The 27,999-nt window shown below is 50.6% G+C and overlaps 1 protein-coding gene across 1 annotated transcript in view; it reads left to right on the top strand.

The window, feature by feature from the left end:
* LOC117967040 (SWI/SNF complex subunit SMARCC2-like) overlaps positions 1 to 27,999 on the top strand; it is a 32,056-nt gene continuing 4,057 nt past the window's right edge. Inside the window, exons 1-25 of the mRNA XM_059013213.1 lie at positions 1 to 158; positions 2,193 to 2,312; positions 4,343 to 4,428; positions 5,513 to 5,594; positions 5,824 to 5,916; positions 6,222 to 6,291; positions 6,491 to 6,560; positions 7,446 to 7,521; positions 8,813 to 9,057; positions 9,343 to 9,467; positions 10,265 to 10,324; positions 11,916 to 11,953; positions 12,153 to 12,283; positions 15,888 to 15,959; positions 18,285 to 18,398; positions 18,510 to 18,663; positions 19,745 to 19,861; positions 20,479 to 20,541; positions 21,578 to 21,836; positions 22,136 to 22,297; positions 23,736 to 23,797; positions 24,024 to 24,147; positions 24,343 to 24,506; positions 25,714 to 25,848; positions 26,434 to 26,758. Of these exons, the coding sequence (XP_058869196.1) occupies positions 48 to 158; positions 2,193 to 2,312; positions 4,343 to 4,428; positions 5,513 to 5,594; positions 5,824 to 5,916; positions 6,222 to 6,291; positions 6,491 to 6,560; positions 7,446 to 7,521; positions 8,813 to 9,057; positions 9,343 to 9,467; positions 10,265 to 10,324; positions 11,916 to 11,953; positions 12,153 to 12,283; positions 15,888 to 15,959; positions 18,285 to 18,398; positions 18,510 to 18,663; positions 19,745 to 19,861; positions 20,479 to 20,541; positions 21,578 to 21,836; positions 22,136 to 22,297; positions 23,736 to 23,797; positions 24,024 to 24,147; positions 24,343 to 24,506; positions 25,714 to 25,848; positions 26,434 to 26,758 (3,058 nt within the window). The 5' untranslated portion in view covers positions 1 to 47. The remainder of the gene's footprint in view (positions 159 to 2,192; positions 2,313 to 4,342; positions 4,429 to 5,512; positions 5,595 to 5,823; positions 5,917 to 6,221; positions 6,292 to 6,490; positions 6,561 to 7,445; positions 7,522 to 8,812; positions 9,058 to 9,342; positions 9,468 to 10,264; positions 10,325 to 11,915; positions 11,954 to 12,152; positions 12,284 to 15,887; positions 15,960 to 18,284; positions 18,399 to 18,509; positions 18,664 to 19,744; positions 19,862 to 20,478; positions 20,542 to 21,577; positions 21,837 to 22,135; positions 22,298 to 23,735; positions 23,798 to 24,023; positions 24,148 to 24,342; positions 24,507 to 25,713; positions 25,849 to 26,433; positions 26,759 to 27,999) is intronic.

Here is a 27,999-nt window from a genome sequence, read left to right on the forward strand (position 1 = left end):
AGCAGGTGTCGCCGCGGCTGCTCCCTGCAAGCTGTCCAGCAGTAAACATGGCGGTGCGGAAGAAGGACGGCGGCCCAAACGTTAAATATTTCGAAGCCTCCGACACGACCGCGCAGTTCGACAATGTCCGTATCTGGCTGGGCAAGAATTACAAAAAGGTACAGGTCGTTTTGAACCCTTGGCAGCTGTTTGATTTGCACGGGTGTGTGAGTGTGAGCAGCGCGGAGAGGAGGGGGCGCACCTCCGCGCACAGACCCCGACACAATGAAGACGCAGCTCGAAGCAAAGACACAAAAAATACAAACAAATCAAATCCACGACCTCCCCAAATAACAACGGCAACGGAGCAGCTCCGGCTGGCCGTTATCTTTTCTTGCATGCTTGAATAAAATAGCAGCGTTTGTGGCAATTTAGTGCAGTTAAAACGGTTTAGTTGGTCACTTTCCTTTCTCAAGAGGAGTATGGTGATCCAGCTGACACTGTGTGTGTGTTGTGACAGTTATACAGTATTAAGGTCTTCACAAAACGTTTAAAATGTGCGTGTAAGGTATGCACACAGAATAAACACACCAATGACTGTCGTTTCCACGTTATTTTATCCATTTGAGGTTTTTTTTTTTTTTAATGCTGTCATCTACGATTGCAGCAGTTTTTCAGTACGAATGTGAGCGTTATTCAATATTGCAATTTTTATTATAACGTGATATAAGCGGTACTAATCGAGTTTTTGACGAAGTTGTCTACACGGGCTTTGCATGAGAAAGCATGGTGTTCAAAGACCGTTATTCACCCTAAGCATAGTGAACAGAAGTGATTTCCCCTCTGCCGTGTAGTTTTAATTGCGGCTTCAGTGCATGTGTATGTGTGTGTATAATGTATTTACTACAATGGACACTTCCTAATAAAAATATCTTGTTGCTCTTAGTCCAGTTTGTTCAATCACCATCCTTATTGTTGCTGCCTGAGCTGTAGCAGAATAACGCAGTGGCAGGCAAACAGGGTTTCAGGAGGTTTGGGAATTATGTAGAATAGATTCCAAAATGTGTTTTAAAAAGTCATGCATTACGAAGTATAAAAAGCTCATTTAACAGGATCTCTTTCAGTCTTGTATACATCTGTTTGAATGTTTGGTGAATTTTCAGCGCACACGTTTTTGTAAGTGAACCCAAGTGACAGGAATGGTGCCCCTGACTGTGATAGATAAAAGCTGCATCTCCCTGTTGCAAATCAGTTAACATCACGACGCGCCACACGTGACGCATTCTGAGCGACTGTGATAGAGGGGTGATACTTCGCCTCCCCAAATTGGTGATACTCGTTCTAGATTGTTCTTTTTGTATGTTCTAGATCAGAGTTTGTCAACGGGGGCGTTCTGAAGCCAAAGGGGACGTTGTGCTTCCTCCTTATAAGGAAACTTGTATTTCAAAAACTTGATGACTAAGCTCAGCTGATCCTTAGGGGGTGTTGTTATGAAAATGTTGAGAAAGACTGCTGTAGACGGTTCTTTCTCTCCCTCCCCAGTGTATCCAGGCCAAGCCTTTCATGAGTAAGTGCACATCTAGTGGTGCAGCTTGTTCAGTTCTCTGTTCTACTGTTCTGCACTCACTGTGTATTCTAGACTCTCCCAGTATAATAAGCCCCTCTCATTTGTTGTGATGCAGCGTTTTCAGTTCACAGTTCTAGACCATTCTACACTATAATTGAGTGTTCTAGACCACATTGGCAGACACCCTGTAGTTATTTATTTTTATGAAGTGTAGTAATATAATTGGTGATTTTGTTCTCCTTACAGTTGCCCCCTGTTGTACTGTTAGCGCAGGGATGAGCTGACCTCAGTGTTACATGCAGAATAACTCCAAGCCCCTCACAGCAGCGTTCGTGCAAATGGATTGATCTCCCGGTGTGGGGAGCATCGCTTTGTCAGGGTCATTTGGGAGAGAACAGTTTTTGCATGTGCTGCAGCCCACTGAAACCATCTTGTGTCCCTCAGTTTGGGAACCCCTGTTCTAGACTGATCTTAATGCGTTTTCTAGACTTATCTCCTGTATAACCAGGCCAAATTGCCCACTAATAAGTTTCCATCCAGTCTAATGGTGCAGCTTCTTAAGATATTTGTTCTAGAGCATTATTGGCGTTCTAGACTGTTCTCGAGTGTTCTAGACCATTCTCGTGTGTCCTCTCCTTTTCTTCAGTATATCCAGGCGGAGCCGCCCACTAACAAGTCTCTCTCCAGTCTGGTGGTGCAGCTGCTGCAGTTCCAGGAGGAGGTGTTTGGGAAGCACGTCAGCAACGCGCCACTCACCAAACTACCGGTGAGGCCCTGAGAGAGAGAGAGCACCACACAGGGGCGCCATTACAATTACATTTACAATTACAATGCTGAAATTGCAATTACAATTCAGTTACAGTTACAGTTATACTGCAGTAATTACAATTACACTTAAAAGTAACATCAGCCACTACACACATTAACACTATGCTAAATAAGCAAGCAATAATTACAGGTTCAAATACAGAAACATGTAACTCTTCTTTTTTTCAAACCAATGGGGTCACCACAAGTGATTGAAAATATCATCGATCAATGATAAGGTATAATTACAATTCCAATTACTCAGGTGTGCCACAGTTCAACTATAACTGCAGTTGCAATGACATTGTAATACACATTGTGTTGATCTGTATGGATATGGTAACGCTTTGAGATGCTGACTTCATACTCTGAGCCCATGTGGTCTCTGGGAGGGTGCAGCGGCTCTGAGCCCATGTGGTCTCGGGGAGGGTGCAGCGGCTCTGAGCCCATGTGGTCTCGGGGAGGGTGCAGCGGCTCTGAGCCCATGTGGTCTCGGGGAGGGTGCAATGACTCTGAGCCCATGTGGTCTCGGGGAGGGTCCAGCGACTCTGAGCCCATGTGGTCTCGGGGAGGGTGCAGCGACTCTGAGTCCATGTGGTCTCGGGGAGGGTGCAGCGACTCTGAGCCCATGTGGTCTCGGGGAGGGTGCAGCGACTCTGAGCCCATGTGGTCTCGGGGAGGGTGCAGCGACTCTGAGCCCATGTGGTCTCGGGGAGGGTGCAGTGACTCTGAGCCCATGTGGTCTCGGGGAGGGTGCAGCGACTCTGAGTCCATGTGGTCTCGGGGAGGGTGCAGCGACTCTGAGCCCATGTGGTCTCGGGGAGGGTGCAGCGACTCTGAGCCCATGTGGTCTCGGGGAGGGTGCAGCGACTCTGAGTCCATGTGGTCTCGGGGAGGGTGCAGCGACTCTGAGTCCATGTGGTCTCGGGGAGGGTGCAGCGACTCTGAGCCCATGTGGTCTCGGGGAGGGTGCAGCGACTCTGAGCCCATGTGGTCTCGGGGAGGGTGCAGCGACTCTGAGCCCATGTGGTCTCGGGGAGGGTGCAGTGACTCTGAGCCCATGTGGTCTCTGGGAGGGTGCAGCGACTCTGAGCCCATGTGGTCTAGGGGAGGGTGCAGTGACTCTGAGCCCATGTGGTCTCGGGGAGGGTGCAGCGACTCTGAGCCCATGTGGTCTCGGGGAGGGTCCAGCGACTCTGAGCCCATGTGGTCTCGGGGAGGGTCCAGCGACACTGAGCCCATGTGGTCTTGGGGAGGGTGCAGCGACTCTGAGCCCATGTGGTCTCGGGGAGGGTGCAGCGACTCTGAGTCCATGTGGTCTCGGGGAGGGTGCAGCGACTCTGAGCCCATGTGGTCTCGGGGAGGGTCCAGCGACACTGAGCCCATGTGGTCTTGGGGAGGGTGCAGCGACTCTGAGTCCATGTGGTCTCGGGGAGGGTGCAGCGACTCTGAGCCCATGTGGTCTCGGGGAGGGTGCAGCGACTCTGAGCCCATGTGGTCTCGGGGAGGGTCCAGCGACACTGAGCCCATGTGGTCTTGGGGAGGGCGCAGCGACTCTGAGCCCATGTGGTCTCGGGGAGGGTGCAGCGACTCTGAGTCCATGTGGTCTCGGGGAGGGTGCAGCGACTGAGCCCATGTGGTCTCGGGGAGGGTCCAGCGGCTCTGAGCCCATGTGGTCTCAGGGAGGGTGCAGCGACTCTGAGACCATGTGGTCTCGGGGAGGGTGCAGCGGCTCTGAGACCATGTGGTCTCGGGGAGGGTCCAGCGACTCTGAGCCCATGTGGTCTCAGGGAGGGTGTAGCGACTCTGAGACCATGTGGTCTCGGGGAGGGTCCAGCGGCTCTGAGCCCATGTGGTCTCGGGGAGGGTGCAGCGGCTCTGAGCCCATGTGGTCTCGGGGAGGGTGCAGCGACTCTGAGCCCATGTGGTCTCGGGGAGGACGCAGCGTTTAGTGACGGTACAGTGACTGCTTGTCTCTTCTCTCCACAGATAAAGTGTTTCCTGGATTTCAAGGCCGGTGGGTCGCTGTGTCATATCCTGGCAGCAGCATACAAGTTCAAGAGTGACCAGGGCTGGTGAGGGTCATACAGACCAGCGAAGGAGGGTGGGGTGTGGGAGGGGCTAGTGTAATACAGACCAGGGAGAGAGGGTGGGGTGTGGGAGGAGCTAGTATAATACAGACCAGGGAGAGAGGGTGGGGTGTGGGAGGAGCTAGTGTAATACAGATTTTAATATAGACATAACTCATTTCTGAGCAGTTCAGGGCTTGAAACTCACACTAGCCCTGCACCCAATCCAGGGTTTCAGAACTGCGTTCAGTTAAGTATCATTTAATGATCAGGAGCCTGTGATGTTCAATAATACCTCGTTTCCATGGGCACATACTGCCACCCATCCCGCTTTGGCCCGCTTTGGGAAAGGGTAAAAATCCGGGGCAGCTGGGATTGGCAGCCAGTGCGGGTCGGGCAAATGAACATGGAACGGAGGTGTCAGGGGCAGCAGGGTTTGAACCCGGGCTGAGTGCTGCATGGAAACGAGGTGTCAGGGGCAGCAGGGTTTGAACCCGGGCTGAGTGCTGCATGGAAACGAGGTGTCAGGGGCAGCAGGGTTTGAACCAGGGCTGAGTGCTGCATGGAAACGAGGTGTCAGGGGCAGCAGGGTTTGAACCCGGGCTGAGTGCTGCATGGAAACGAGGTGTCAGGGGCAGCAGGGTTTGAACCCGGGCTGAGTGCTGCATGGAAACGAGGTGTGAATTGTTCCTACTTTATAGCTGCATGAACAGCTCGTATTAGTAACCCGACAGACTCCCAGGTGAGACGTATTCATTAGAATAATACACCTGAACAAGGGGAGCTGGCAGCAGGGCTATTGTGAGCTTCAAGTATTGTTAGTTTTGCATTACCTTTTTAAAAAGTGGATAATTACATGCTTGTGTCTCTGCCTGTCTGCTACTCCAGAGTAAACGTTGATCAAAAGTAATTCCCTAGTTGCTATACCTGTGATGTGTGAATAAAAATCCCAAAGCAATCGGGACTATGTTGAAAGGAAATGCTGCGCTCTGGACAACGCGGGAAACAGCAAAGGTAGAGTAATGTGTTTCCTGTAAACACTGCAGGGGGTTCTGGGACACTTTCATCTCCCTCTCTCTGTCTCTGTCAGGAGGAGGTTTGATTTCCAGAACCCGTCTCGAATGGACCGCAATGTGGAAATGTTCATGACTATCGAGAAGTCACTGGTGCAGGTCTGTCTGCCTGCCTGTCCGTGTGTGTCTGTCTGTCTGTCTGTCTGTCTGTTTGTCTGTGTGTGGGCCTTCCTGCCTTCCTCCCTAGAGCTTGTATTTCAGTGCTGCTATATCAGTGCTGTTTCTAATTGAGGAGTGGAAGTGGAGGGTAAAGTTATGCCTGTGTGTTTCTGTCTCCTGCTTGGTTAATCCCATTGAAAGTATTCTTTTTATCTCCCTTTCTCTCCAGAACAACTGCCTGGCCCGGCCCAATATCTACCTGAGCTCAGACATCGAGCCCAAACTGCTGAGCAAGATGAAAGACATTATCAAGAGACACCAGGTAACTGTCTGCGTGTCAGTCTGTGTGTCTGTCTGAGAGTCTGTGTGTCTGTCAGTCTGCGTGTCTGTCTGTGTGTCTGGCTGCGTGTCTGTCTGTGTGTCTGGCTGCGTGTCCGTGTGTCTGTCTGCGAGTCTGTGTGTCTGTCTGCGAGTCTGTGTGTCTGTCTGTGCATCTGTCTTTGTGTGTGTCTGCATGTCTCTGTGTGTCTGTCTGTGAGTCTGTGTGTGTCTGTCTGAGAGTCTGCGTGTCTGTCTGCGTGTCAGTCTGTGACAGCACTGACGATGGGCTTCCTGGCTGCGTTGCAGGGCTCAGTGACAGACGACAAGAATAACAGCACCCACACTGTGGTGCCTGTGCCAGGGAGTCTGGAGGAAGGTGAGAGCGGGCAGGGAGCCAGCGGGGGGGGAGGGGAGGGAAGGGGAGGAGAGGGTTAGGATTAGGATTAAGGACTCATTGAGATCTATTCAAGTGAAAAATAAACAAAAGTTCCTGATTGAAAATGAATCGTACTGTGGGGTGTAGTGGAAGCTGAGGGATGTGAGCTTGATTACTGTGTGTGTTTGTGTCTCTGCAGAGGAATGGGTTCGTCCAGTCATGAGCAGAGACAAGCAGGTCCTGCTGCACTGGGGATACTACCCTGACAGGTACAGTACCGCTGCACTGAGGATACTACCCTGACAGGTGCAGTACCGCTGCACTGAGGATACTACCCTGACAGGTGCAGTACCGCTGCACTGAGGATACTACCCTGACAGGTACAGTACCGCTGCACTGAGGATACTACCCTGACAGGTACAGTACCGCTGCACTGAGGATACTACCCTGACAGGTACAGTACCGCTGCACTGAGGATACTACCCAGACAGGTGCAGCACCGCTGCACTGAGGATACTACCCTGACAGGTGCAGTACCACTGCACTGAGGATACTACCCTGACAGGTGCAGTACCGCTGCACTGAGGATACTACCCTGACAGGTGCAGTACTGCTGCACTGAGGATACTACCCTGACAGGTGCAGTACCGCTGCACTGAGGATACTACCCTGACAGGTGCAGTACCGCTGCACTGAGGATACTACCCTCATACTGTGTACAGATGTGATCCTATCATTAGGGCTCTTTGGTTTTGGTTTTTATTTTTGATCTAAAGATGTCCCTTTTTTTGAGCCGACTCTGATCAATTAATCTCTTGGTAAAGTGTTGATTGTGAAGAGCAGGTTCTTCACTTGATTGAGACTGTGATTCTGCTACATTATCAATGACACAGAATCCTGGTCTCCTTCCAGTTGTGTTTATAGTAGTTTCTTAGTCCAGTCTTCCATCTTATGATTTATAAGGAGTTAATCTGTCGTGTGGAGGGTGCCTCTTATTACAACAGAAATCATTTTGCACAGGTGAAGCAGTCCAAACTGCATGAGATGACACCTCTACAGCAATAAGAGGCACCTTGCCCCTGATGTATTAGCTTAGGTTCTTACAGTTTCAGCTCATTCGCAGTCCTGCATCGTGACTCCTCGCTGTGTTTCAGTTACGACACGTGGATCCCTGCCAGCGAGGTGGAGGCTGCTGTAGAGGAACCGCCCAGCGTGGAGAAACCCAGGAAGGTACCGAGTCCACCCCACACCCCAATAACACCCCATCAGCACCCCGTCAGCACCCCGTCAGCACCCCATCAGCACCCCTACATGAAATGCAATGTGCTGGGAGTTTTCTAAACAATTATTCTTATGATCATTGTTTAGTTTTGATGCATGTGAATTTATTGTGCATGAAAGGTGAGGGACAATGGAGCTACAATCAGGCAGCATGAGAGCTTCCCTTCACGGCTCTGAGAGAGAGAGAGGGAGGGAGAGGGAGGCCTGCGGTCAATTGCCATTACAAGAACAGCAGAACTGTTTGCTGAAAATTCAATTACAATTAAAATTACAATTACAATTACAATGCTATTGTGTTCAATTACAATCCATCCATCCATCCGTCCGTCATCGATCTGCTTCTCCTGGTGAGGGTTGTGGCTCAATTACAATTACGCTAAAAAGTAAAATAAACAACTAGACACATTAACATGCTTACTGGATTTATTATAAATGACCAGGCAGTACTCAGAGGTACAAATACAGAATCGGCAATTATTTAACAATCGGCAATTATTTTTTATTATTTTCTCCCAATTTAGAATATCCAATTATTATTTTTAGGCTCAGCTCACCGCTACCACCCCTGCGCTGACTCTGGAGCGGCAAAGACGAACACACGCTGTCTTCTTAAGCGTGTGCCTTCAGCCGCCCGCTTCTTTACACACTGCAGACTCACCATGCAGCCACCTTAGAGCTACAGAGTCGGAGGACAACGCAGCTCTCGGGAAGCTTACAGGCAAGCCCGCAGGCGCCCGGCCAGTCTACAGGGGTCGCTGGTGCGCGGTGAGCCGAGAACACCCTGGCTGACCTGAGCCCTCCCCCCCCGGGCGGCGCTTGGCCAATTGTGCGCCGCCCCCTGGGAGCTCCCGTCCACGGCCGGCAGTGTGGAATAGCCTGGACCCGAACCGGCGACCTCCAAGCTATAGTGCGCATCCTGCACTTCACGCGGAGCGCCTTTACTGGATGCGCCACTCGGGATCCCCCTTTTAATTGCAATTCATTGTGAATGGCACACTTACTGTTGAGCGCAGGCCTGCAGAGCGTGCCTCAATCCTGGCCGGAGATCTTAAGCAGAGACTGTTACAGACTCTAACTGATCTCAGCACATCTGTCCCAATGCTGCGTTCCTCTCAAGCACTAATGGGCTAATGTCAGACTACAAAACTGAGCAGCCAGATACAGACCCAGGGGTCCCGAGGTGAGAGTGTTCCGGCCCCCCTGGGTGTGCTGACGGTGCCCCCCTACCCCTCTCTCCCAGGTGCACACCAAGTGGATCCTGGATCTCGATGTCTTCAATGAGTGGATGACGGAGGAGGATTACGAGGTGAGCGAGGCCCCCCGGCGCAAGCGCATCTCTGCCAAGACCCTGACGGACGAGGTGAGCACCCCCGACCTGGAGCGCCGAGACAAGAGGCCCCCCGGAAACTCCAAGAAGAGGAAGCGCTCGCCCTCGCCCTCCCCCACCCCCACCCCCGAGAGCAAGAAGAAGAACACCAAGAAAGGGTGAGAGAGGCCTCTGGAGCCAGCACCCCACAAAGCTGAGCTATGGGAAATGCTTGAAATCAGCTGTCCTGTAGGAACATGTGCACTGCATAGCAAAACCCTTCTCAATGCAGTTTTAAGGTATACTAAGAACTGTTTTGTAAAGAATGTGGATTTCAAATTAAAAAGAAGAGAATTCATTTTAAAGAAGCCTTGGTTGTCACTGTTGACTGGCAGGGTTCAGTGTTTAATCTGTGTGCGTGTGTGTGTGTGTGTGTGTGTGTGCGTGTGCGTGTGTCCCTGCAGTCCCTCCACTCCTTACACCAAGTCGAAGCGCGGACATCGAGAGGAGGAGCAGGAGGATCTGACCAAGGACATGGACGAGCCCTCGCCGGTGCCCAACGTGGAGGAGGTGACCCTGCCCAAGACAGGTACGCACACAGACAGCCTGCTCTGCAGTGCTGTGCGTCTCATGAGGGTGTGACCGTTCACACCTGTAAAGAGACCACAGTGGAACATAAAAACGAGAGGATGCCATTCGGCCCATCCGTGCTCGTCCGGTTCCTAGTAGATTGATCTCAGAACTGTGTCAAGTCGGGTCTTAAAGGATCCCAGTGATTCAGCCTCAACAACATGACCAGGTACCCATTCCATCCCCTCACCACTCTCTGTGAAGAAGTGTCCTTCCCTCTGTCCTAACTCTGTCTCCACTTGATTTCCCACTGTGTCCTCTGGTCTTGATTTCTGTACGGTGCTTAAAGTATTGGCTCGGGTTAACTTTGTCAGAATGTCCAAACAGCCGTATAAGGATCAGTTGAAAACTGTCCATGGTCCTGATCTCACTCTGAGGTCTCTTATACAGGTATTGGATTCCCTCAGAGCCCTGTCTGTGTTTCCTGCAGCACTGCAGAAAGAGCACTCGCTGCAATATTGTGCAGTTTGAATCCCGCTCATCAAATATTACATTCGATTAGGTTGAAAACCAATCAGGATCATTTTTAATACACTAAATCAGCTGCAAACTGTATTTATGGTTTTAAATGCCCCACTGATATGACCCGGGTTTCATCCCTTCCTGCTGTCTATCAAAGCTACCGAGCCATGGAGCTCCGCCCGCTGCCCTCACCCTGACCAGCAGGGGTCGCTGTGGCTCTGTAAAATGAACCAACCCCAGCATTTCAGTTCACAGTGTGGGGGTGGGGTCCTAACTCTGTCACTCTCTCAACAGTGAACATGAAAAAGGATTCAGAGTCGGCTCCAGTGAAGGGAGGCACCATGACAGACCTGGGTGAGTGCTGAGCCACCATTCTGAGAGGAACAAATCCAGGGCATTGCACGGAACCAGCCAAGAAACACTTCAGTTGCTGTTTTTGAACAGTTAAAATTGTTTTATTCCTCTCAGAAAACGTGCAGCAGTCAGTAATAGCTTTAAATGTCATTTTCATGTGCGGATTCTGGAGGGAGCGTCACATTGGCTGTGGCGCTCCCGTGGGTTAGCAAGACCACAGGGACTGTTTCTCCGCACCGCGTTGCAGCATACCCTACCTGCCAGGCACCTAGTGAGCTCAGAGCGGACACCTGCAGGGCTGGCCTTTGTCCACCAGAGGGCGGTAGCTCGCTGACATCCGCTCTCGAGTTCCTGGGTGTAGAAGAGGAAGCTGGCTCAGTCGTGGGATCGGAGGACGCCCGCTGAACCTTCAGTTCTGCTGAGCTGTGTGGGGAATCGCTGCGGTGAGGGGAAAACTTAATTGGACATTCAAAATTGGGGAGAAAATCGGGTGTAAAATAATTGGATGCTTTTCATTCCCCTTCCTGTTTTATGGTGTTTCCAGACAATCTAAGTAGCCTAACTGCTAGAATCCTAACTGCCAGGCTCTGAACAGCCACCCTCATTCCATTGCAATCATGTGTCTTTCAGCCCCGCCTCCTCTCAGTATATAGAAATGTAGTCTTAGCCGAGATAAACACACTATGAACACAAACCTGGGGGTCCCAGTCATAGTTTCACTGATGCCGTCCTCAGTGTTATGCTTGTGCATGGAAAATCATTCAACCACCCTCTTTCCTGTTATTAACTAACCAGCTGCTCCTCCTAATGACTGACATGCTTTGACCCCGAAGAGGTGACCTAGGATCTAGAACAGACTTCCTGAAAGTAAGGCATGCAAATAGAGAGCTTTCTTTAACTCACTGTGGTATCAGATAGGATAGTACATGTTGGCTAGAATGTGTTCTTTCAAAACTGCACCAGTGACTGGAAATGTACTGCAAGTGACACCCTGTAAGAGCAGACATGAAACCCTTAGTCCCATCGCCCTTAAAGGATATGGCGCTAACGGAAAAGCTCCAGTAAATCTTACCTTGTTTTGCCATCACTTAGTAGGGCTCACATGTTCCTATTTGAATGCACAGAGAAATCCATTCCTATAATCCTCCTGTCAAGTGGCCATCTGAAATATGTACAAAGGCGCTGTGGCAATTTTTAAAAACTGAAGGAAAGTTACAAACAAGAGGAAGCCATTTGGCCTATCAGTGCTCATCCCTTTCCTAGCAGCTGGCTAATCTCAAAGCTTTGTCAGGTCTTGTGATTCAGCATCAACCACACGGCTAGGTAACCAATTCCATACCCTCGCTAATCTGTGTGTCCTCTGGGCCTGGTCTCTGCGCTTTAAGTATTGGTTAGAGTTTGTCAACTCATTTCAACATTTCAGAGACTTCAGTCCAGTCCCCTCTAATTCTGCTTTGTTTTTTACCATAACATGTGTGTCTTTCATGTAGGAAAACGCAGGCCCTGCTGTGCGTGGTGACATGTTAAGTGCCTGGAGTTCTTTTTTAAAAGCCTGCTTGGCTGACTTCCTCTCTCTGTTTGTTGTTCCCAGACGAGCAGGAGGATGACGCGACGGAGACTGCAGGCAAGGTGAGTCCGGCAGCCTTTGTGAGTGTGATTCCGTAACCCCCCCTTGCTCCTCTCTGTGATTCCCTAACCCCCCCTGGCTCCTCTCTCTGATTCCCTGCCCCCCCTTTGCTCCTCTCTGTGATTCCCTGACCCACCCCCTGGCTCCTCTCTCTGATTCCCTGCCCGCTCTCTGGCTCCTGACTGTGTTTTATCGTCCCAGGACGAGGAGGAGAGTTCTGCAGGTAATAAAGGAGAGCAGACCAAGAACCCCGACCTGCACGAAGACAACGTGACGGAGCAGACTCACCACATCATCATCCCCAGCTACGCAGCCTGGTTCGATTACAGCAGGTACAGCAGAGCCCAGCCACACACCCACTAACACACACCCTCTGTACAGCAGAGCCCAGCCACACACCCACTAACACACACCCTCTGTACAGCAGAGCCCAGCCACACACCCACTAACACACAGCCTCTGTACAGCAGAGCCCAGCCACACACCCACTAACACACAGCCTCTGTACAGCAGAGCCCAGCCACACACCCACTAACACACACCCTCTGTACAGCAGAGCCCAGCCACACACCCACTAACACACACCCTCTGTACAGCAGAGCCCAGCCACACACCCACTAACACACAGTCTCTGTACAGCAGAGCCCAGCCACACACCCACTAACACACACCCTCTGTACAGCAGAGCCCAGCCACACACCCACTAACACACACCCTCTGTACAGCAGAGCCCAGCCACACACCCACTAACACACAGTCTCTGTACAGCAGAGCCCAGCCACACACCCACTAACACACACCCTCTGTACAGCAGAGCCCAGCCACACACCCACTAACACACAGTCTCTGTACAGCAGAGCCCAGCCACACACCCACTAACACACACCCTCTGTACAGCAGAGCCCAGCCACACACCCACTAACACACACCCTCTGTACAGCAGAGCCCAGCCACACACCCACTAACACACAGTCTCTTCCTGTTTGTATTCCTGAGCACTCAGTGATGTTGAGTCTCTGTTTGTATTCCTGAGTGCTCAGTGATGTTGAGTCTCTGTTTGTATTCCTGAGTGCTCAGTGATGTTGAGTCTGTTTGTATTCCTGAGTGCTCAGTGATGTTGAGTCTCTGTTTGTATTCCTGAGTGCTCAGTGATGTTGAGTCTCTGTTTGTATTCCTGAGTGCTCAGTGATGTTGAGTCTCTGTTTGTATTCCTGAGTGCTCAGTGATGTTGAGTCTCTGTTTGTATTCCTGAGTGCTCAGTGATGTGGAGTCTCTGTTTGTATTCCTGAGTGCTCAGTGATGTTGAGTCTCTGTTTGTATTCCTGAGCGCTCAGTGATGTTGAGTCTCTGTTTGTATTCCTGAGCGCTCAGTGATGTTGAGTCTATGTTTGTATTCCTGAGTGCTCAGTGATGTTGAGTCTCTGTTTGTATTCCTGAGTGCTCAGTGATGTTGAGTCTCTGTTTGTATTCCTGAGTGCTCAGTGATGTTGAGTCTCTGTTTGTATTCCTGAGTGCTCAGTGATGTTGAGTCTCTGTTTGTATTCCTGAGTGCTCAGTGATGTTGAGTCTCTGTTTGTATTCCTGAGTGCTCAGTGATGTTGAGTCTCTTCCTGTTTGTATTCCTGAGTGCTCAGTGATGTTGAGTCTCTGTTTGTATTCCTGAGTGCTCAGTGATGTTGAGTCTGTTTGTATTCCTGAGCGCTCAGTGATGTTGAGTCTATGTTTGTATTCCTGAGTGCTCAGTGATGTTGAGTCTCTGTTTGTATTCCTGAGTGCTCAGTGATGTTGAGTCTCTGTTTGTATTCCTGAGTGCTCAGTGATGTTGAGTCTCTGTTTGTATTCCTGAGTGCTCAGTGATGTTGAGTCTCTGTTTGTATTCCTGAGTGCTCAGTGATGTTGAGTCTCTGTTTGTATTCCTGAGTGCTCAGTGATGTTGAGTCTCTTCCTGTTTGTATTCCTGAGTGCTCAGTGATGTTGAGTCTCTGTTTGTATTCATGAGTGCTCAGTGATGTTGAGTCTCTGTTTGTATTCCTGGGTGCTCAGTGATGTTGAGTCTCTGTTTGTATTCCTGAGTGCTCAGTGATGTTGAGTCTATGTTTGTATTCCTGAGTGCTCAGTGATGTTGAGTCTCTGTTTGTATTCCTGAGTGCTCAGTGATGTTGAGTCTCTGTTTGTATTCCTGAGTGCTCAGTGATGTTGAGTCTCTGTTTGTATTCCTGAGTGCTCAGTGATGTTGAGTCTCTGTTTGTATTCCTGAGTGCTCAGTGATGTTGAGTCTCTGTTTGTATTCATGAGTGCTCAGTGATGTTGAGTCTCTTCCTGTTTGTATTCCTGAGTGCTCAGTGATGTTGAGTCTCTGTTTGTATTCCTGAGTGCTCAGTGATGTTGAGTCTGTTTGTATTCCTGAGTGCTCAGTGATGTTGAGTCTCTGTTTGTATTCCTGAGTGCTCAGTGATGTTGAGTCTCTGTTTGTATTCCTGAGTGCTCAGTGATGTTGAGTCTCTGTTTGTATTCCTGAGTGCTCAGTGATGTTGAGTCTCTGTTTGTATTCCTGAGTGCTCAGTGATGTTGAGTCTCTCTTTGTATTCCTGAGTGCTCAGTGATGTTGAGTCTCTCTTTGTATTCCTGAGTGCTCAGTGATGTTGAGTCTCTCTTTGTATTCCTGAGTGCTCAGTGATGTTGAGTCTCTCTTTGTATTCCTGAGTGCTCAGTGATGTTGAGTCTCTGTTTGTATTCCTGAGTGCTCAGTGATGTTGAGTCCCTGTTTGTATTCCTGAGTGCTCAGTGATGTTGAGTCTCTGTTTGTATTCCTGAGTGCTCAGTGATGTTGAGTCTCTGTTTGTATTCCTGAGTGCTCAGTGATGTTGAGTCTCTGTTTGTATTCCTGAGTGCTCAGTGATGTTGAGTCTCTGTTTGTATTCCTGAGTGCTCAGTGATGTTGAGTCTCTGTTTGTATTCCTGAGTGCTCAGTGATGTTGAGTCTCTGTTTGTATTCCTGAGTGCTCAGTGATGTTGAGTCTCTGTTTGTATTCCTGAGTGCTCAGTGATGTTGAGTCTCTGTTTGTATTCCTGAGTGCTCAGTGATGTTGAGTCTCTGTTTGTATTCCTGAGTGCTCAGTGATGTTGAGTCTCTGTTTGTATTCCTGAGTGCTCAGTGATGTTGAGTCTCTGTTTGTATTCCTGAGTGCTCAGTGATGTTGAGTCTCTGTTTGTATTCCTGAGTGCTCAGTGATGTTGAGTCTCTGTTTGTATTCCTGAGTGCTCAGTGATGTTGAGTCTCTGTTTGTATTCCTGAGTGCTCAGTGATGTTGAGTCTCTTCCTGTTTGTATTCCTGAGTGCTCAGTGATGTTGAGTCTCTGTTTGTATTCCTGAGTGCTCAGTGATGTTGAGTCTCTTCCTGTTTGTATTCCTGAGTGCTCAGTGATGTTGAGTCTCTGTTTGTATTCCTGAGTGCTCAGTGATGTTGAGTCTCTGTTTGTATTCCTGAGTGCTCAGTGATGTTGAGTCTCTGTTTGTATTCCTGGGTGCTCAGTGATGTCGAGTCTCTGTTTGTATTCCTGAGTGCTCAGTGATGTTGAGTCTCTTCCTGTTTGTATTCCTGAGTGCTCAGTGATGTTGAGTCTCTGTTTGTATTCCTGAGTGCTCAGTGATGTGGAGTCTCTGTTTGTATTCCTGAGTGCTCAGTGATGTTGAGTCTCTGTTTGTATTCCTGAGTGCTCAGTGATGTTGAGTCTCTGTTTGTATTCCTGAGTGCTCAGTGATGTTGAGTCTCTGTTTGTATTCCTGAGTGCTCAGTGATGTTGAGTCTCTGTTTGTATTCCTGAGTGCTCAGTGATGTTGAGTCTCTGTTTGTATTCCTGAGTGCTCAGTGATGTTGAGTCTCTGTTTGTATTCCTGAGTGCTCAGTGATGTTGAGTCTGTTTGTTTGCCCGCAGTGTCCACGCCATCGAGCGCAGAGCCTTGCCGGAGTTCTTCAATGGCAAGAACAAGTCCAAGACTCCTGAGATGTAAGTGACGTTGTTTCTTGTCTGTAAATCACCTTGTAGTCACCAGCAGTATTGCATGCCTTGGCGAGAGTACTTCTATGTGTGTGTGCAGCTTGCAGACCGTCAAAGCGCTTTACTCTAAATCCTGAGTAGCGCAATGTGAGCGACAGCCACACACTGTGTGTGTTTCTGACCTGGTTATTTCCTGAGCTGTGTGTGTTTCTGCAGTGATTATTTCCTGAGCTGTGTGTGTTTCTGCCCTGGTTGTTTCCTGAGTTGTGTGTGTTTCTGCCCTGGTTATTTCCTGAGTTGTGTGTGTTTCTGCCCTGGTTGTTTCCTGAGCTGTGTGTGTTTCTGCCCTGGTTATTTCCTGAGCTGTGTGTGTTTCTGCCCTGGTTGTTTCCTGAGCTGTGTGTGTTTCTGCCCTGGTTATTTCCTGAGCTGTGTGTGTTTCTGCCCTGGTTGTTTCCTGAGCTGTGTGTGTTTCTGCAGTGATTATTTCCTGAGCTGTGTGTGTTTCTGCCCTGGTTATTTCCTGAGCTGTGTGTGTTTCTGCAGTGATTGTTTCCTGAGCTGTGTGTGTTTCTGCCCTGGTTGTTTCCTGAGCTGTGTGTGTTTCTGCAGTGATTGTTTCCTGAGCTGTGTGTGTTTCTGCCCTGGTTATTTCCTGAGCTGTGTGTGTTTCTGCCCTGGTTATTTCCTGAGCTGTGTGTGTTTCTGCCCTGGTTGTTTCCTGAGCTGTGTGTGTTTCTGCCCTGGTTATTTCCTGAGCTGTGTGTGTTTCTGCCCTGGTTGTTTCCTGAGCTGTGTGTGTTTCTGCAGTGATTATTTCCTGAGCTGTGTGTGTTTCTGCCCTGGTTGTTTCCTGAGCTGTGTGTGTTTCTGCCCTGGTTATTTCCTGAGCTGTGTGTGTTTCTGCAGTGATTATTTCCTGAGCTGTGTGTGTTTCTGCCCTGGTTGTTTCCTGAGCTGTGTGTGTTTCTGCCCTGGTTGTTTCCTGAGCTGTGTGTGTTTCTGCCCTGGTTGTTTCCTGAGCTGTGTGTGTTTCTGCCCTGGTTGTTTCCTGAGCTGTGTGTGTTTCTGCAGTGGTTATTTCCTGAGCTGTGTGTGTTTCTGCCCTGGTTGTTTCCTGAGCTGTGTGTGTTTCTGCCCTGGTTATTTCCTGAGCTGTGTGTGTTTCTGCCCTGGTTGTTTCCTGAGCTGTGTGTGTTTCTGCCCTGGTTGTTTCCTGAGCTGTGTGTGTTTCTGCCCTGGTTGTTTCCTGAGCTGTGTGTGTTTCTGCCCTGGTTATTTCCTGAGCTGTGTGTGTTTCTGCCCTGGTTATTTCCTGAGCTGTGTGTGTTTCTGCCCTGGTTATTTCCTGAGCTGTGTGTGTTTCTGCCCTGGTTGTTTCCTGAGCTGTGTGTGTTTCTGCCCTGGTTGTTTCCTGAGTTGTGTGTGTTTCTGCCCTGGTTGTTTCCTGAGCTGTGTGTGTTTCTGCCCTGGTTATTTCCTGAGCTGTGTGTGTTTCTGCAGTGATTGTTTCCTGAGCTGTGTGTGTTTCTGCCCTGGTTATTTCCTGAGCTGTGTGTGTTTCTGCCCTGGTTATTTCCTGAGCTGTGTGTGTTTCTGCCCTGGTTATTTCCTGAGCTGTGTGTGTTTCTGCCCTGGTTGTTTCCTGAGCTGTGTGTGTTTCTGCCCTGGTTATTTCCTGAGCTGTGTGTGTTTCTGCCCTGGTTATTTCCTGAGCTGTGTGTGTTTCTGCAGTGATTATTTCCTGAGCTGTGTGTGTTTCTGCCCTGGTTGTTTCCTGAGTTGTGTGTGTTTCTGCCCTGGTTATTTCCTGAGATGTGTGTGTTTCTGCCCTGGTTATTTCCTGAGCTGTGTGTGTTTCTGCCCTGGTTGTTTCCTGAGCTGTGTGTGTTTCTGCCCTGGTTATTTCCTGAGTTGTGTGTGTTTCTGCCCTGGTTGTTTCCTGAGCTGTGTGTGTTTCTGCCCTGGTTATTTCCTGAGCTGTGTGTGTTTCTGCCCTGGTTATTTCCTGAGCTGTGTGTGTTTCTGCCCTGGTTATTTCCTGAGCTGTGTGTGTTTCTGCCCTGGTTGTTTCCTGAGCTGTGTGTGTTTCTGCCCTGGTTATTTCCTGAGCTGTGTGTGTTTCTGCAGTGGTTATTTCCTGAGCTGTGTGTGTTTCTGCCCTGGTTATTTCCTGAGCTGTGTGTGTTTCTGCCCTGGTTATTTCCTGAGCTGTGTGTGTTTCTGCCCTGGTTGTTTCCTGAGCTGTGTGTGTTTCTGCCCTGGTTATTTCCTGAGCTGTGTGTGTTTCTGCCCTGGTTGTTTCCTGAGTTGTGTGTGTTTCTTTCGTTGCAGTTACCTGGCATATCGAAACTTCATGATCGACACGTACCGCCTCAACCCCCAGGAGTACCTCACCTCCACTGCCTGCCGACGCAACCTGGCCGGGGACGTGTGCGCCATCATGAGGTGAGAGCCGGCACTGCACCCACCTCTCATTTTTAACCAGGTAATTGTGATCATTTTTGGACAGTTAAACAATAACTGAAAATTGTGGTCCCACCCTGTTTCCCCTTGCAGGGTGCATGCGTTTCTGGAGCAGTGGGGTTTGATCAACTACCAGGTGGATGCTGAGAGCCGCCCCACCCCCATGGGCCCGCCCCCCACCTCGCACTTCCACGTGCTGGCAGACACCCCCTCCGGCCTGGTGCCCCTGCAGCCCAAAACACCACAGGTACCCGGGAGAGGAGCCTTGAAGGGCTAACCATGACCTCTTACCAGCCTTATTAACATTAGCACTGCCCTCACGTCACTAACATTAGCGCTGCCCTCACTTTACAAACACTTGTAAAAGATTAGCGCCGTTACCGTTTCAAATAGCTGTGTTTTACACTATTTCTTTTTCTGTTTTGGAGGAGCTAGCTATAAAAGTGCACTACTGCATAGTATTTATTTTATCCTAATCTATGACCGTTGTAGATTTTGCATTGTAGATCTTAATGAGAGTCAGTATAAAGTCCCCTTCGATCACACATTTTTAATCATATTTTTAGAAATTTTAAAACAGTTTATGTGAACTTCATGCAGTTCGAGAAGTTGCCCTGCCAAAACTTTGAAAAAACCATTCTGCATTGTAAAATAGATACATAGATAGGAAACTAACATGATAGAATTATACACACAGTGACTGAAGGGGATACTGGTAATCATGAGTGTGTGTGAACGAGATCTTGTCCTGCCTCACCCCTCTCCTCCTCTCCTCCTCTCCCCCTCTCCCCCTCTCCCTCCCCTCCCCCTTTCCCCCTCTTCTCTCTCTGCCTCTCCCTGTCTTCCTCACCCCTTCTCCCTCTCTCCCTCTCCATCTCCCCCTCCTCTCCTCCTCCCCCTCCTTTCACTCTCCCCTTTCTCCCCCTTCCCCACTCCCTCCACTCCCTCTCCCTCTCCCCCTCCCCTGCCCCCTCCTCCCTCTCCCTCTCCCTTCCTCTCCCCCCACCCCCTCCTCTCCCTCTCCCTCCCTCTCCCCCCCACCCCCTCCTCTCCCTCTCCCCCCACCCCCTCCTCTCCCTCTCCCTCCCTCTCCCCCTCCCCCACCCCCTCTTCTCCCTCTACCCTCCCTCCCCCACCCCCTCCTCTCCCTCTCCCTCCTTCTCCCCCTCCCACATTCCCTCTCTCTCTCCCCTGCCCCCTCCTCTCCCTCTCCCTCCATCTCCCCTTCCAACATTCCCTCTCCCTCTCTCTCCCCTGCCCCCTCCTCTCCCTCTCCCCCTCCCCCACCCCCTCCTCTCCCTCTTCCTCCCTCTCCCTCCCCCTCCCAGACCGCTGCCTCCCAGCAGGTGCTCAGCTTCCCTGACAAGGCCAAGGAGAAGCCGGTGGAGCTGCAGAACTTCGGCCTGCGCACCGACATGTACGCCAAGAAGAGTGTGCCCTCCAAGGTAGGGGAAACCAGGGCCAGGCTCTGAAGGTTCCCGTCGGGGAGGGGAATACCCAGCAACAGCCTGTGAAACAGAACTGGAGCAGAGAGAGAGCCTTGGGCCAGTCCATGCAAACCTAATAGCAGAGCTGGAGATCGAATGGCAGGCTTCTCATAAAGATTGAACCGTGTAGTGCAGGGCTGTCTGATCACGGACCTGGAGGGCTATTCCACTCCAGGTTTAACAGTTCAAAAGAGATCATGAAGGGTCTGGATGGAGGTTTAACAATTCAACAAGTTGAAACCGGGTTGGAACAAAGACCAGGAGTGGAAGGGCCAGCTTTGGACTGTTGTAATGTTTCTTGTCCCTTTTTCTAGTTCCTTTTATCTGTTAATAAAATCTTAATGATATTTGCTTACCCCAGTGTGATGAGACTTGCTTATGGTGTTCTGTAGCACCTATAGGACGAGGATCGGAATCTGGGGATATATGGAGGCACCATTCCATACATACACATGCATACATACAGTGCAGGTCAGGGTGGTGTCCTGTTCATGACAGTGACAGTATTTGACACACAGCCGTGGCAGAGGATATGCAGGTGCTAGTTCATGTCATGATGTGTTTTTGTTTCTCAGAGTAAAAGTGCGGCCAGCGCGACCCGGGATTGGACTGAGCAGGAAACTCTACTGCTGCTGGAGGTGAGAAGCGTCTCTGTCTGTGTGTCTGTCTGTGGGTCTGTCTGCAGCCAGGCTTGAATGCCTGCAGCATGGAGCACTTGTACAAATGGTGTAGGGTTAGGATGAGGTCATGAGACCGCCGCACTTATTACTGTGTTCAGTTCTGGTCACCACAAAACAAAAAGGATGTTGTGGCCTAGTAATAATACCTATGTCATATTATCAGTGCTAATCGTGATTCTGAGAGTCACTGCTACTTCCTCTTTTCTGCTGTAGAAAACTAAGAGGGGCTGCTAAATGCTATGCCATTAAAATGGGCATTAGATAAATACCTTCATTCAGTTCCACAGCTATTTTGGAAGAGAAGAGGGGAATATTATTTTTAAAAGCCAGTAAACAGACTGAGAAAACAGGAAAAGCATGTTGTAAGAGGAGAGAGCAGGGAGGACAATCAGTGAGGGGAGAGAGCAGGGAGGACACCTCAGTGAGAGCAGGGAGGGTGCCTCCGTGAGAGAAGAGAGCAGGGAGGGTGCCTCAGTGAGAGGAAAGAGCAGGGAGGATGCCTCAGTTAGAGGAACGAGCAGGGAGGACGCCTCAGTGAGAGGAGAGAGCAGGGAGGACGCATCAGTGATAGCAGGGAGGACGCCTCAGTGAGAGGAGAGAGCAGGGAGGACGCCTCAGTGAGAGGAGAGAGCAGGGAGGACGCCTCAGTGATAGCAGGGAGGACACCTCAGTGAGAGGAGAGAGCAGGGAGGACGCCTCAGTTAGAGGAGAGAGCAGGGAGGACACCTCAGTGAGAGGAGAGAGCAAGGAGGATGCCTCATTGAGAGTATGGAGGACGCCTCAGTGAGAGGAGAGGGCAGGGAGGACGCCTCAGAGGAGAGAGCAGGGAGGACACCTCAGTGAGAGGGGAGAGCAGGGAGGACGCCTCAGTGAGAGGAGAGGGCAGGGAGGACACCTCAGTGAGAGGAGAGAGCAGGGAGGACGCCTCAGTGAGAGGAGAGAGCAGGGAGGGTGCCTCAGTGAGAGGAAGCCTCCTGACTGCCCCCTTCCCCAGGCTCTGGAGATGTACAAGGACGACTGGAACAAGGTGTCGGAGCACGTGGGCAGCCGCACGCAGGACGAGTGCATCCTCAACTTCCTGCGGCTGCCCATCGAGGACCCCTACCTGGAGGACTCGGACGCCTCGCTGGGGCCCCTGGCCTTCCAGCCTGTCCCGTTCAGCCAGTCCGGGAACCCCGTCATGAGCACTGTGGCCTTCCTCGCCTCCGTCGTGGACCCCAGAGTGGCCTCCGCCGCGGCCAAGTCTGCACTGGGTAAGAAACAGGGACACCTGGGGGAGAGGAGGGAAACTGCACTGTGTCAGCACTAGAGATCAGCGACACCTAGGGGATAGGATGGGAACTGCACTGTGTCAGCACAAGAGATCAGTGACCCCTAGGGGGAGAGGAGGGGAACTGCACTGTGTCAGCACTAGAGATCAGTGACACCTAGGGGAGAGGTTGGGAACTGCAGTGTTCAGCACTGAGTTAATACTGGAGCTCAGGGCTGGGTACGAGCCGCAGAGGGGACCCCTAGTGGCCAGGCGTGTAACTGCAGCGTGTCTGTGTCTCAGAGGAGTTCTCTCGGATGAAGGAGGAGGTCCCGGCCGCACTGGTTGAGGCTCATGTGAAGAAGGTGGAGGACGCGGCGCGTGTCACTGGGAAACAAAACCCCCTCTTCGGACTGGAGAGCAGCGGCATCGCGGGGACCAGCCTGGACGAGCCTGAGAGGATGGGTGAGGAACCAGAAACCCCCCCTCCAAATCACACACTCCTACACACAACAACACCCCCCCAGAGTCAACCCCCACAAATCACACACTCCTACACACAGGAACACCCCCAGAATCAACCCCACCCCTCTCCTGAAATAGAAACTCACGCTCCACACCCCTCCTGAAATAGAAACTCACGCTCCACACCCCTCCTGAAATAGAAACTCACGCTCCACACCCCTCCTGAAATAGAAACTCACGCTCCACACCCCTCCTGAAATAGAAACTCACGCTCCACACCCCTCCTGAAATAGAAACTCACGCTCCACACCCCTCCTGAAATAGAAACTCACGCTCCACACCCCCCTGAAATAGAAACTCACACTCCACCCCCCTCCTGAAATAGAAACTCACGTTCCACACCCCTCCTGAAATAGAAACTCACGCTCCACACCCCTCCTGAAATAGAAACTCACGCTCCACACCCCTCCTGAAATAGAAACTCACGCTCCACACCCCTCCTGAAATAGAAACTCACGCTCCACACCCCTCCTGAAATCCAAACTCACACCCCACACCCCTCCTGAAATAGAAACTCACGCTCCACACCCCTCCTGAAATAGAAACTCACGCTCCACACCCCTCCTGAAATAGAAACTCACGTTCCACACCCCTCCTGAAATAGAAACTCATGCTCCACACTCCTCCTGAAATAGAAACTCACGCTCCACACCCCCTGAAATAGAAACTCACGCTCCACACCCCCCTGAAATAGAAACTCACACTCCACACCCCTCCTGAAATCCAAACTCACACCCCACCCCCCTCCTGAAATAGAAACTCATGCTCCACACCCCTCCTGAAATAGAAACTCACGCTCCACCCCCCTCCTGAAATAGAAACTCACACTCCACACCCCTCCTGAAATAGAAACTCACACTCCACACCCCTCCTGAAATAGAAACTCACGCTCCACACCCCTCCTGAAATAGAAACTCACGCTCCACACCCCTCCTGAAATCCAAACTCACACCCCACCCCCCTCCTGAAATAGAAACTCATGCTCCACACCCCTCCTGAAATAGAAACTCACGCTCCACACCCCTCCTGAAATCCAAACTCACACCCCACCCCCCTCCTGAAATAGAAACTCACGCTCCACACCCCTCCTGAAATCCAAACTCACACCCCACCCCCCTCCTGAAATAGAAACTCATGCTCCACACCCCTCCTGAAATAGAAACTCACGCTCCACACCCCTCCTGAAATAGAAACTCACACCCCACCCCCCTCCTGAAATAGAAACTCATGCTCCACACCCCTCCTGAAATCCAAACTCACGCTCCACACCCCTCCTGAAATCCAAACTCACGCTCCACACCCCTCCTGAAATCGTACACTGACGTCACACCCCCCTCAGCAATGCCGTCAGTTTGATTGTTAACCCTTTGTGTTCCAGACGAGACAACTGAGGAGGCTAAGAGTGAGATCCAGCCATCAGAGGAGAAGAGGGATCCCAAGGTAACTGGAGTGGTCTGCCTGTCTGTCTCTGTGTCTGTCTATATATTTAGGTAATAGACGGCTAGTTTCCTGGTCAGTTACTGGAACAGCGCAGAGCTGTTTCCCTGCTGTATGGAATCTGAAACTACCTACCCTTCTATGTACCTCATTGAATGTACTGTAATAATGCCTTCACCATTCAGAACGATGTGGTGGACTGCAAGTCGTTTGATTATTCTCCTCTCAGGAAAGTAAAGAGGGTGTGCCGGATGAAGAAGGGAAAGAGAAACCGGTGGAGGGCGATAAGAAGGATGAGGAGAGAGGGAAGGAGGGCGAGGCAGAGGAGGGAGAAAAAGCAGACTCGGAGATGGGTAAGAGAGAGAAGAGAGAGGTTTGCTTTTTAAAAACCCAGAAATACCAGTGTACTCATTTATACAGGGTGATTCATGATTCACACAACACTGCATCATGAAAAATAAGAAAAATGTCAACAGTGTGCCGATTATGAGTCACCCTGCATGTTACCCGTACGATTGGCTCTGCTTCGTTATTGTTTTTGGTTCCAGGTGATGGAGAGAAGGAGAAGGAGCAGAAGGAGGGTGTGGAGGAGGGGATGAGAGAGGGGGAGAGCGAGGGAGAGAAGAAGACCAAGACGGAGCGAGACGTGGGGGAGGGGAACCTCGCCACGGCCGCGGCCTCGGCACTGGCTTCTGCTGCAGTGAAGGCCAAGGTACCCAGACCCAGAGCACACTGCAGCACAGCCAGGGCAGTCTGACAGGACACCGCACAGCAGCACAGCCAGGGCAGTCTGACAGGGCACCGCACAGCAGCACAGCCAGGGCAGTCTGACAGGGCACCTCACAGCAGCACAGCCAGGGCAGTCTGACAGGGCACCGCACAGCAGCACAGCCAGGGCAGTCTGACAGGGCACCTCACAGCAGCACAGCCAGGGCAGTCTGACAGGGCACTGCACAGCAGCACAGCCAGGGCAGTCTGACAGGACATTGCACAGCAGCACAGCCAGGGCAGTCTGACAGGGCACTGCACAGCAGCACAGCCAGGGCAGTCTGACAGGACACCGCACAGCAGCACAGCCAGGGCAGTCTGACAGGGCACTGCACAGCAGCACTAGGGCATGCTCTTACTGAGGGGTGAGCAGTGCAGGATCTAGACACGGTTGTTGAAATCTGTGGTGTGTTTAGAGCCTGCACTGTTCACATCAATTGAACACCCTCAAGTATCTGTGACTGTCTGCAAGTCCCGGTGCTGTACCGGAGGTGGGCAGCAGAGGGCAGTAGTGGCCCGTCTTTCTTTCTATAAATCACATCGGAGAACTTGCTGTTGAACATCTGTCAAGATTCCAGTTCATCTTATCGGGTGTATAGCAGTCACCCCCTGCATAAAACATATAAACAAAATGTGTGTGGACGCTGTGTCAGTAGTATGCAGTGTGTGATGCTTGTCTCTGTGTTTGTATGGTACAGTGCTGTGTCAGTAGTATGCAGTGTATGATGCTTGTCTCTGTGTTTGTATGGTACAGTGCTGTGTCAGTAGTATGCAGTGTGTGATGCTTGTCTCTGTGTTTGTATGGTACAGCGCTGTGTCAGTAGTATGCAGTGTGTGATGCTTGTCTCTGTGTTTGTATGGTACAGTGCTGTGTCAGTAGTATGCAGTGTGTGATGCTTGTCTCTGTGTTTGTATGGTACAGCGCTGTGTCAGTAGTATGCAGTGTGTGATGCTTGTCTCTGTGTTTGTATGGTACAGTGCTGTGTCAGTAGTATGCAGTGTGTGATGCTTGTCTCTGTGTTTGTATGGTACAGCGCTGTGTCAGTAGTATGCAGTGTGTGATGCTTGTCTCTGTGTTTGTATGGTACAGTGCTGTGTCAGCAGTATGCAGTGTGTAATGGCTCATCTCCATGCCTGTCTCTGTATCCCAGCACCTGGCTGCAGTGGAGGAGAGGAAGATCAAGTCCCTGGTGGCTCTGCTGGTTGAGACTCAGATGAAGAAGCTGGAGATCAAGCTGAGGCACTTCGAGGAGCTGGAGACCATCATGGACCGCGAGCGTGAGGCGGTGAGGCTCTGATTCACTCACCTGCAGCCCACTGAGCTTAATCTAACATACAAGCAAACAACCAAGAGATCACTCACACAAAAACAGTGGCCATTCAGCCAGAGCTGATTGGAATGCAGATTTTTAAAGAAGCCATGGTTAGCACTCCTTTAAAGGGAAGGAAGTGGTAATATTGCAATTACTAAAAATTGATTTTAAAGTATTGATTAGCTCGGGGTAGTGATATAATATTTCTTGTACTAATAAGAGGAAAGTAAAATGGTTTTAAAGTCTTGGTGATTCCTGTTTTAAGGGGGCAGTGCTTCCTGTTCCAGTAAGAGTGCCTCGATAGCCTCTCTGTAACTGCTTGTCCTGTTAAGTAGTGTTTCTGAAGCCCGTCTCCTCTCCTCCTTCCTCCTCTCCTCTCCTCTCTTCTCCTCCTTTCTCTTCCTCTCTTCCTCTCCTCTCCTCCCCTCCCTTCTCCTCCTCTCTCCTCTCTTTTCCGCTCCTCCACTCTCCTCTCCTCTCCTCCTCTCCTCCTCCCCTCCCTTCTCCTCCTCTCTCCTCTCCTCTCCTCCTCTCTTCCTCTCTCCTCTCCGCTCCCAGCTCGAGTACCAGCGGCAGCAGCTGCTAGCAGACCGGCAGGCATTCCACATGGAGCAGCTGAAGTACGCAGAGATGAGAGCCCGGCAGCAGCACTTCCAACAGATCCAGCACCAGCAACAGAGCCAGCCTCCCAGCCAGCCCCCTCCCGCCAACCAGCCAGCCCCCCAGCCAGGGCCCCCGGCCCCCGGAGCACAGGGCCCCAGTGCGCCCCCGTCTGGCCCCCAGCCAGCCGAGCAGCAACCCACCACCCCTCCCCGGCGGACGCCCCCCCTGCCTCTCACCCCTGCAGGGGCACAGCCTTCCACACCCACCAGCCTGCCGCACGGTGAGTCTCTCAGATATAGACTGTGTCACTATGAGGAGTTCACACTCCAGACTGTAAAGCACAGTGAAAGTGTAGGCAAGCATTGTGAAGCACAGAGAGGTATGGTAATGTGTGTTAAAAAACAAACCATGGTAAACTAACCCTTATGAAAGTGTCCCATAGTAAAATCATAGCACAGTGTAGTAAAGCACAGTGAAAGCATGGGTAAGCACTGTAAAGAACAGCGAGGTAAGGTAAAGCATATTCAAGCCAAGGTAAGCGATGTAAATGCATCTCAGTGAAGTCATTGATAAAGACGTTTGTCGAAGTTTCTTGTTTCTTTTCTGCATTATCAGTTCTAGATGGTGGTTGTTGAACAGAAGCTTCAGTATCTCTTCGTTATCAGTCATTCTGAAGACAAATCTGATATCCATGTTTCTTAAAGCATGTTTTGAATTTGTAACAGGACAGTGAGAAAGCAGTCTTTTTTGGAAGGTTGTGGTATTGACCTGTAGCCCTCCACAGGTCTACCGCACCCTCAGTGTCTGTGTGTGTTGGTGATGTGGTTTGTGTTGGTGACAGTGGTTTGTGTTGACGTGGTTTGTGTTGGTGACGTGGTTTGTGTTGGTGACAGTGGTTTGTGTTGACGTGGTTTGTGTTGGTGACGTGGTTTGTGTTGGTGACGTGGTTTGTTTTGACGTGGTTTGTGTTGACGTGGTTTGTGTTGGTGACGTGGTTTGTGTTGGTGACGTGGTTTGTTTTGATGACGTGGTTTGTTTTGGTGACGTGGTTTGTGTTGGTGACGTGGTTTGTGTTGGTGACGTGGTTTGTTTTGACGTGGTTTGTTTTGATGATGTGGTTTGTTTTGGTGATGTGGTTTGTGTTGGTGACAGTGGTTTGTTTTGATGTGGTTTGTGTTGGTGACGTGGTTTGTGTTGGTGACAGTGGTTTGTTTTGGTGACGTGGTTTGTGTTGGTGACGTGGTTTGTGTTGGTGACAGTGGTTTGTTTTGACGTGGTTTGTTTTGGTGACGTGGTTTGTGTTGGTGATGTGGTTTGTTTTGACGTGGTTTGTTTTGGTGACGTGGTTTGTGTTGATGATGTGGTTTGTTTTGACGTGGTTTGTGTTGGTGACGTGGTTTGTGTTGACGTGGTTTGTGTTGGTGACGTGGTTTGTGTTGGTGACGTGGTTTGTTTTGATGACGTGGTTTGTTTTGGTGACGTGGTTTGTGTTGGTGACAGTGGTTTGTTTTGGTGACGTGG

This window comes from Acipenser ruthenus, chromosome 45 (genome assembly GCF_902713425.1).
Source record: "Acipenser ruthenus chromosome 45, fAciRut3.2 maternal haplotype, whole genome shotgun sequence".
Lineage (NCBI taxonomy): Eukaryota > Metazoa > Chordata > Actinopteri > Acipenseriformes > Acipenseridae > Acipenser > Acipenser ruthenus.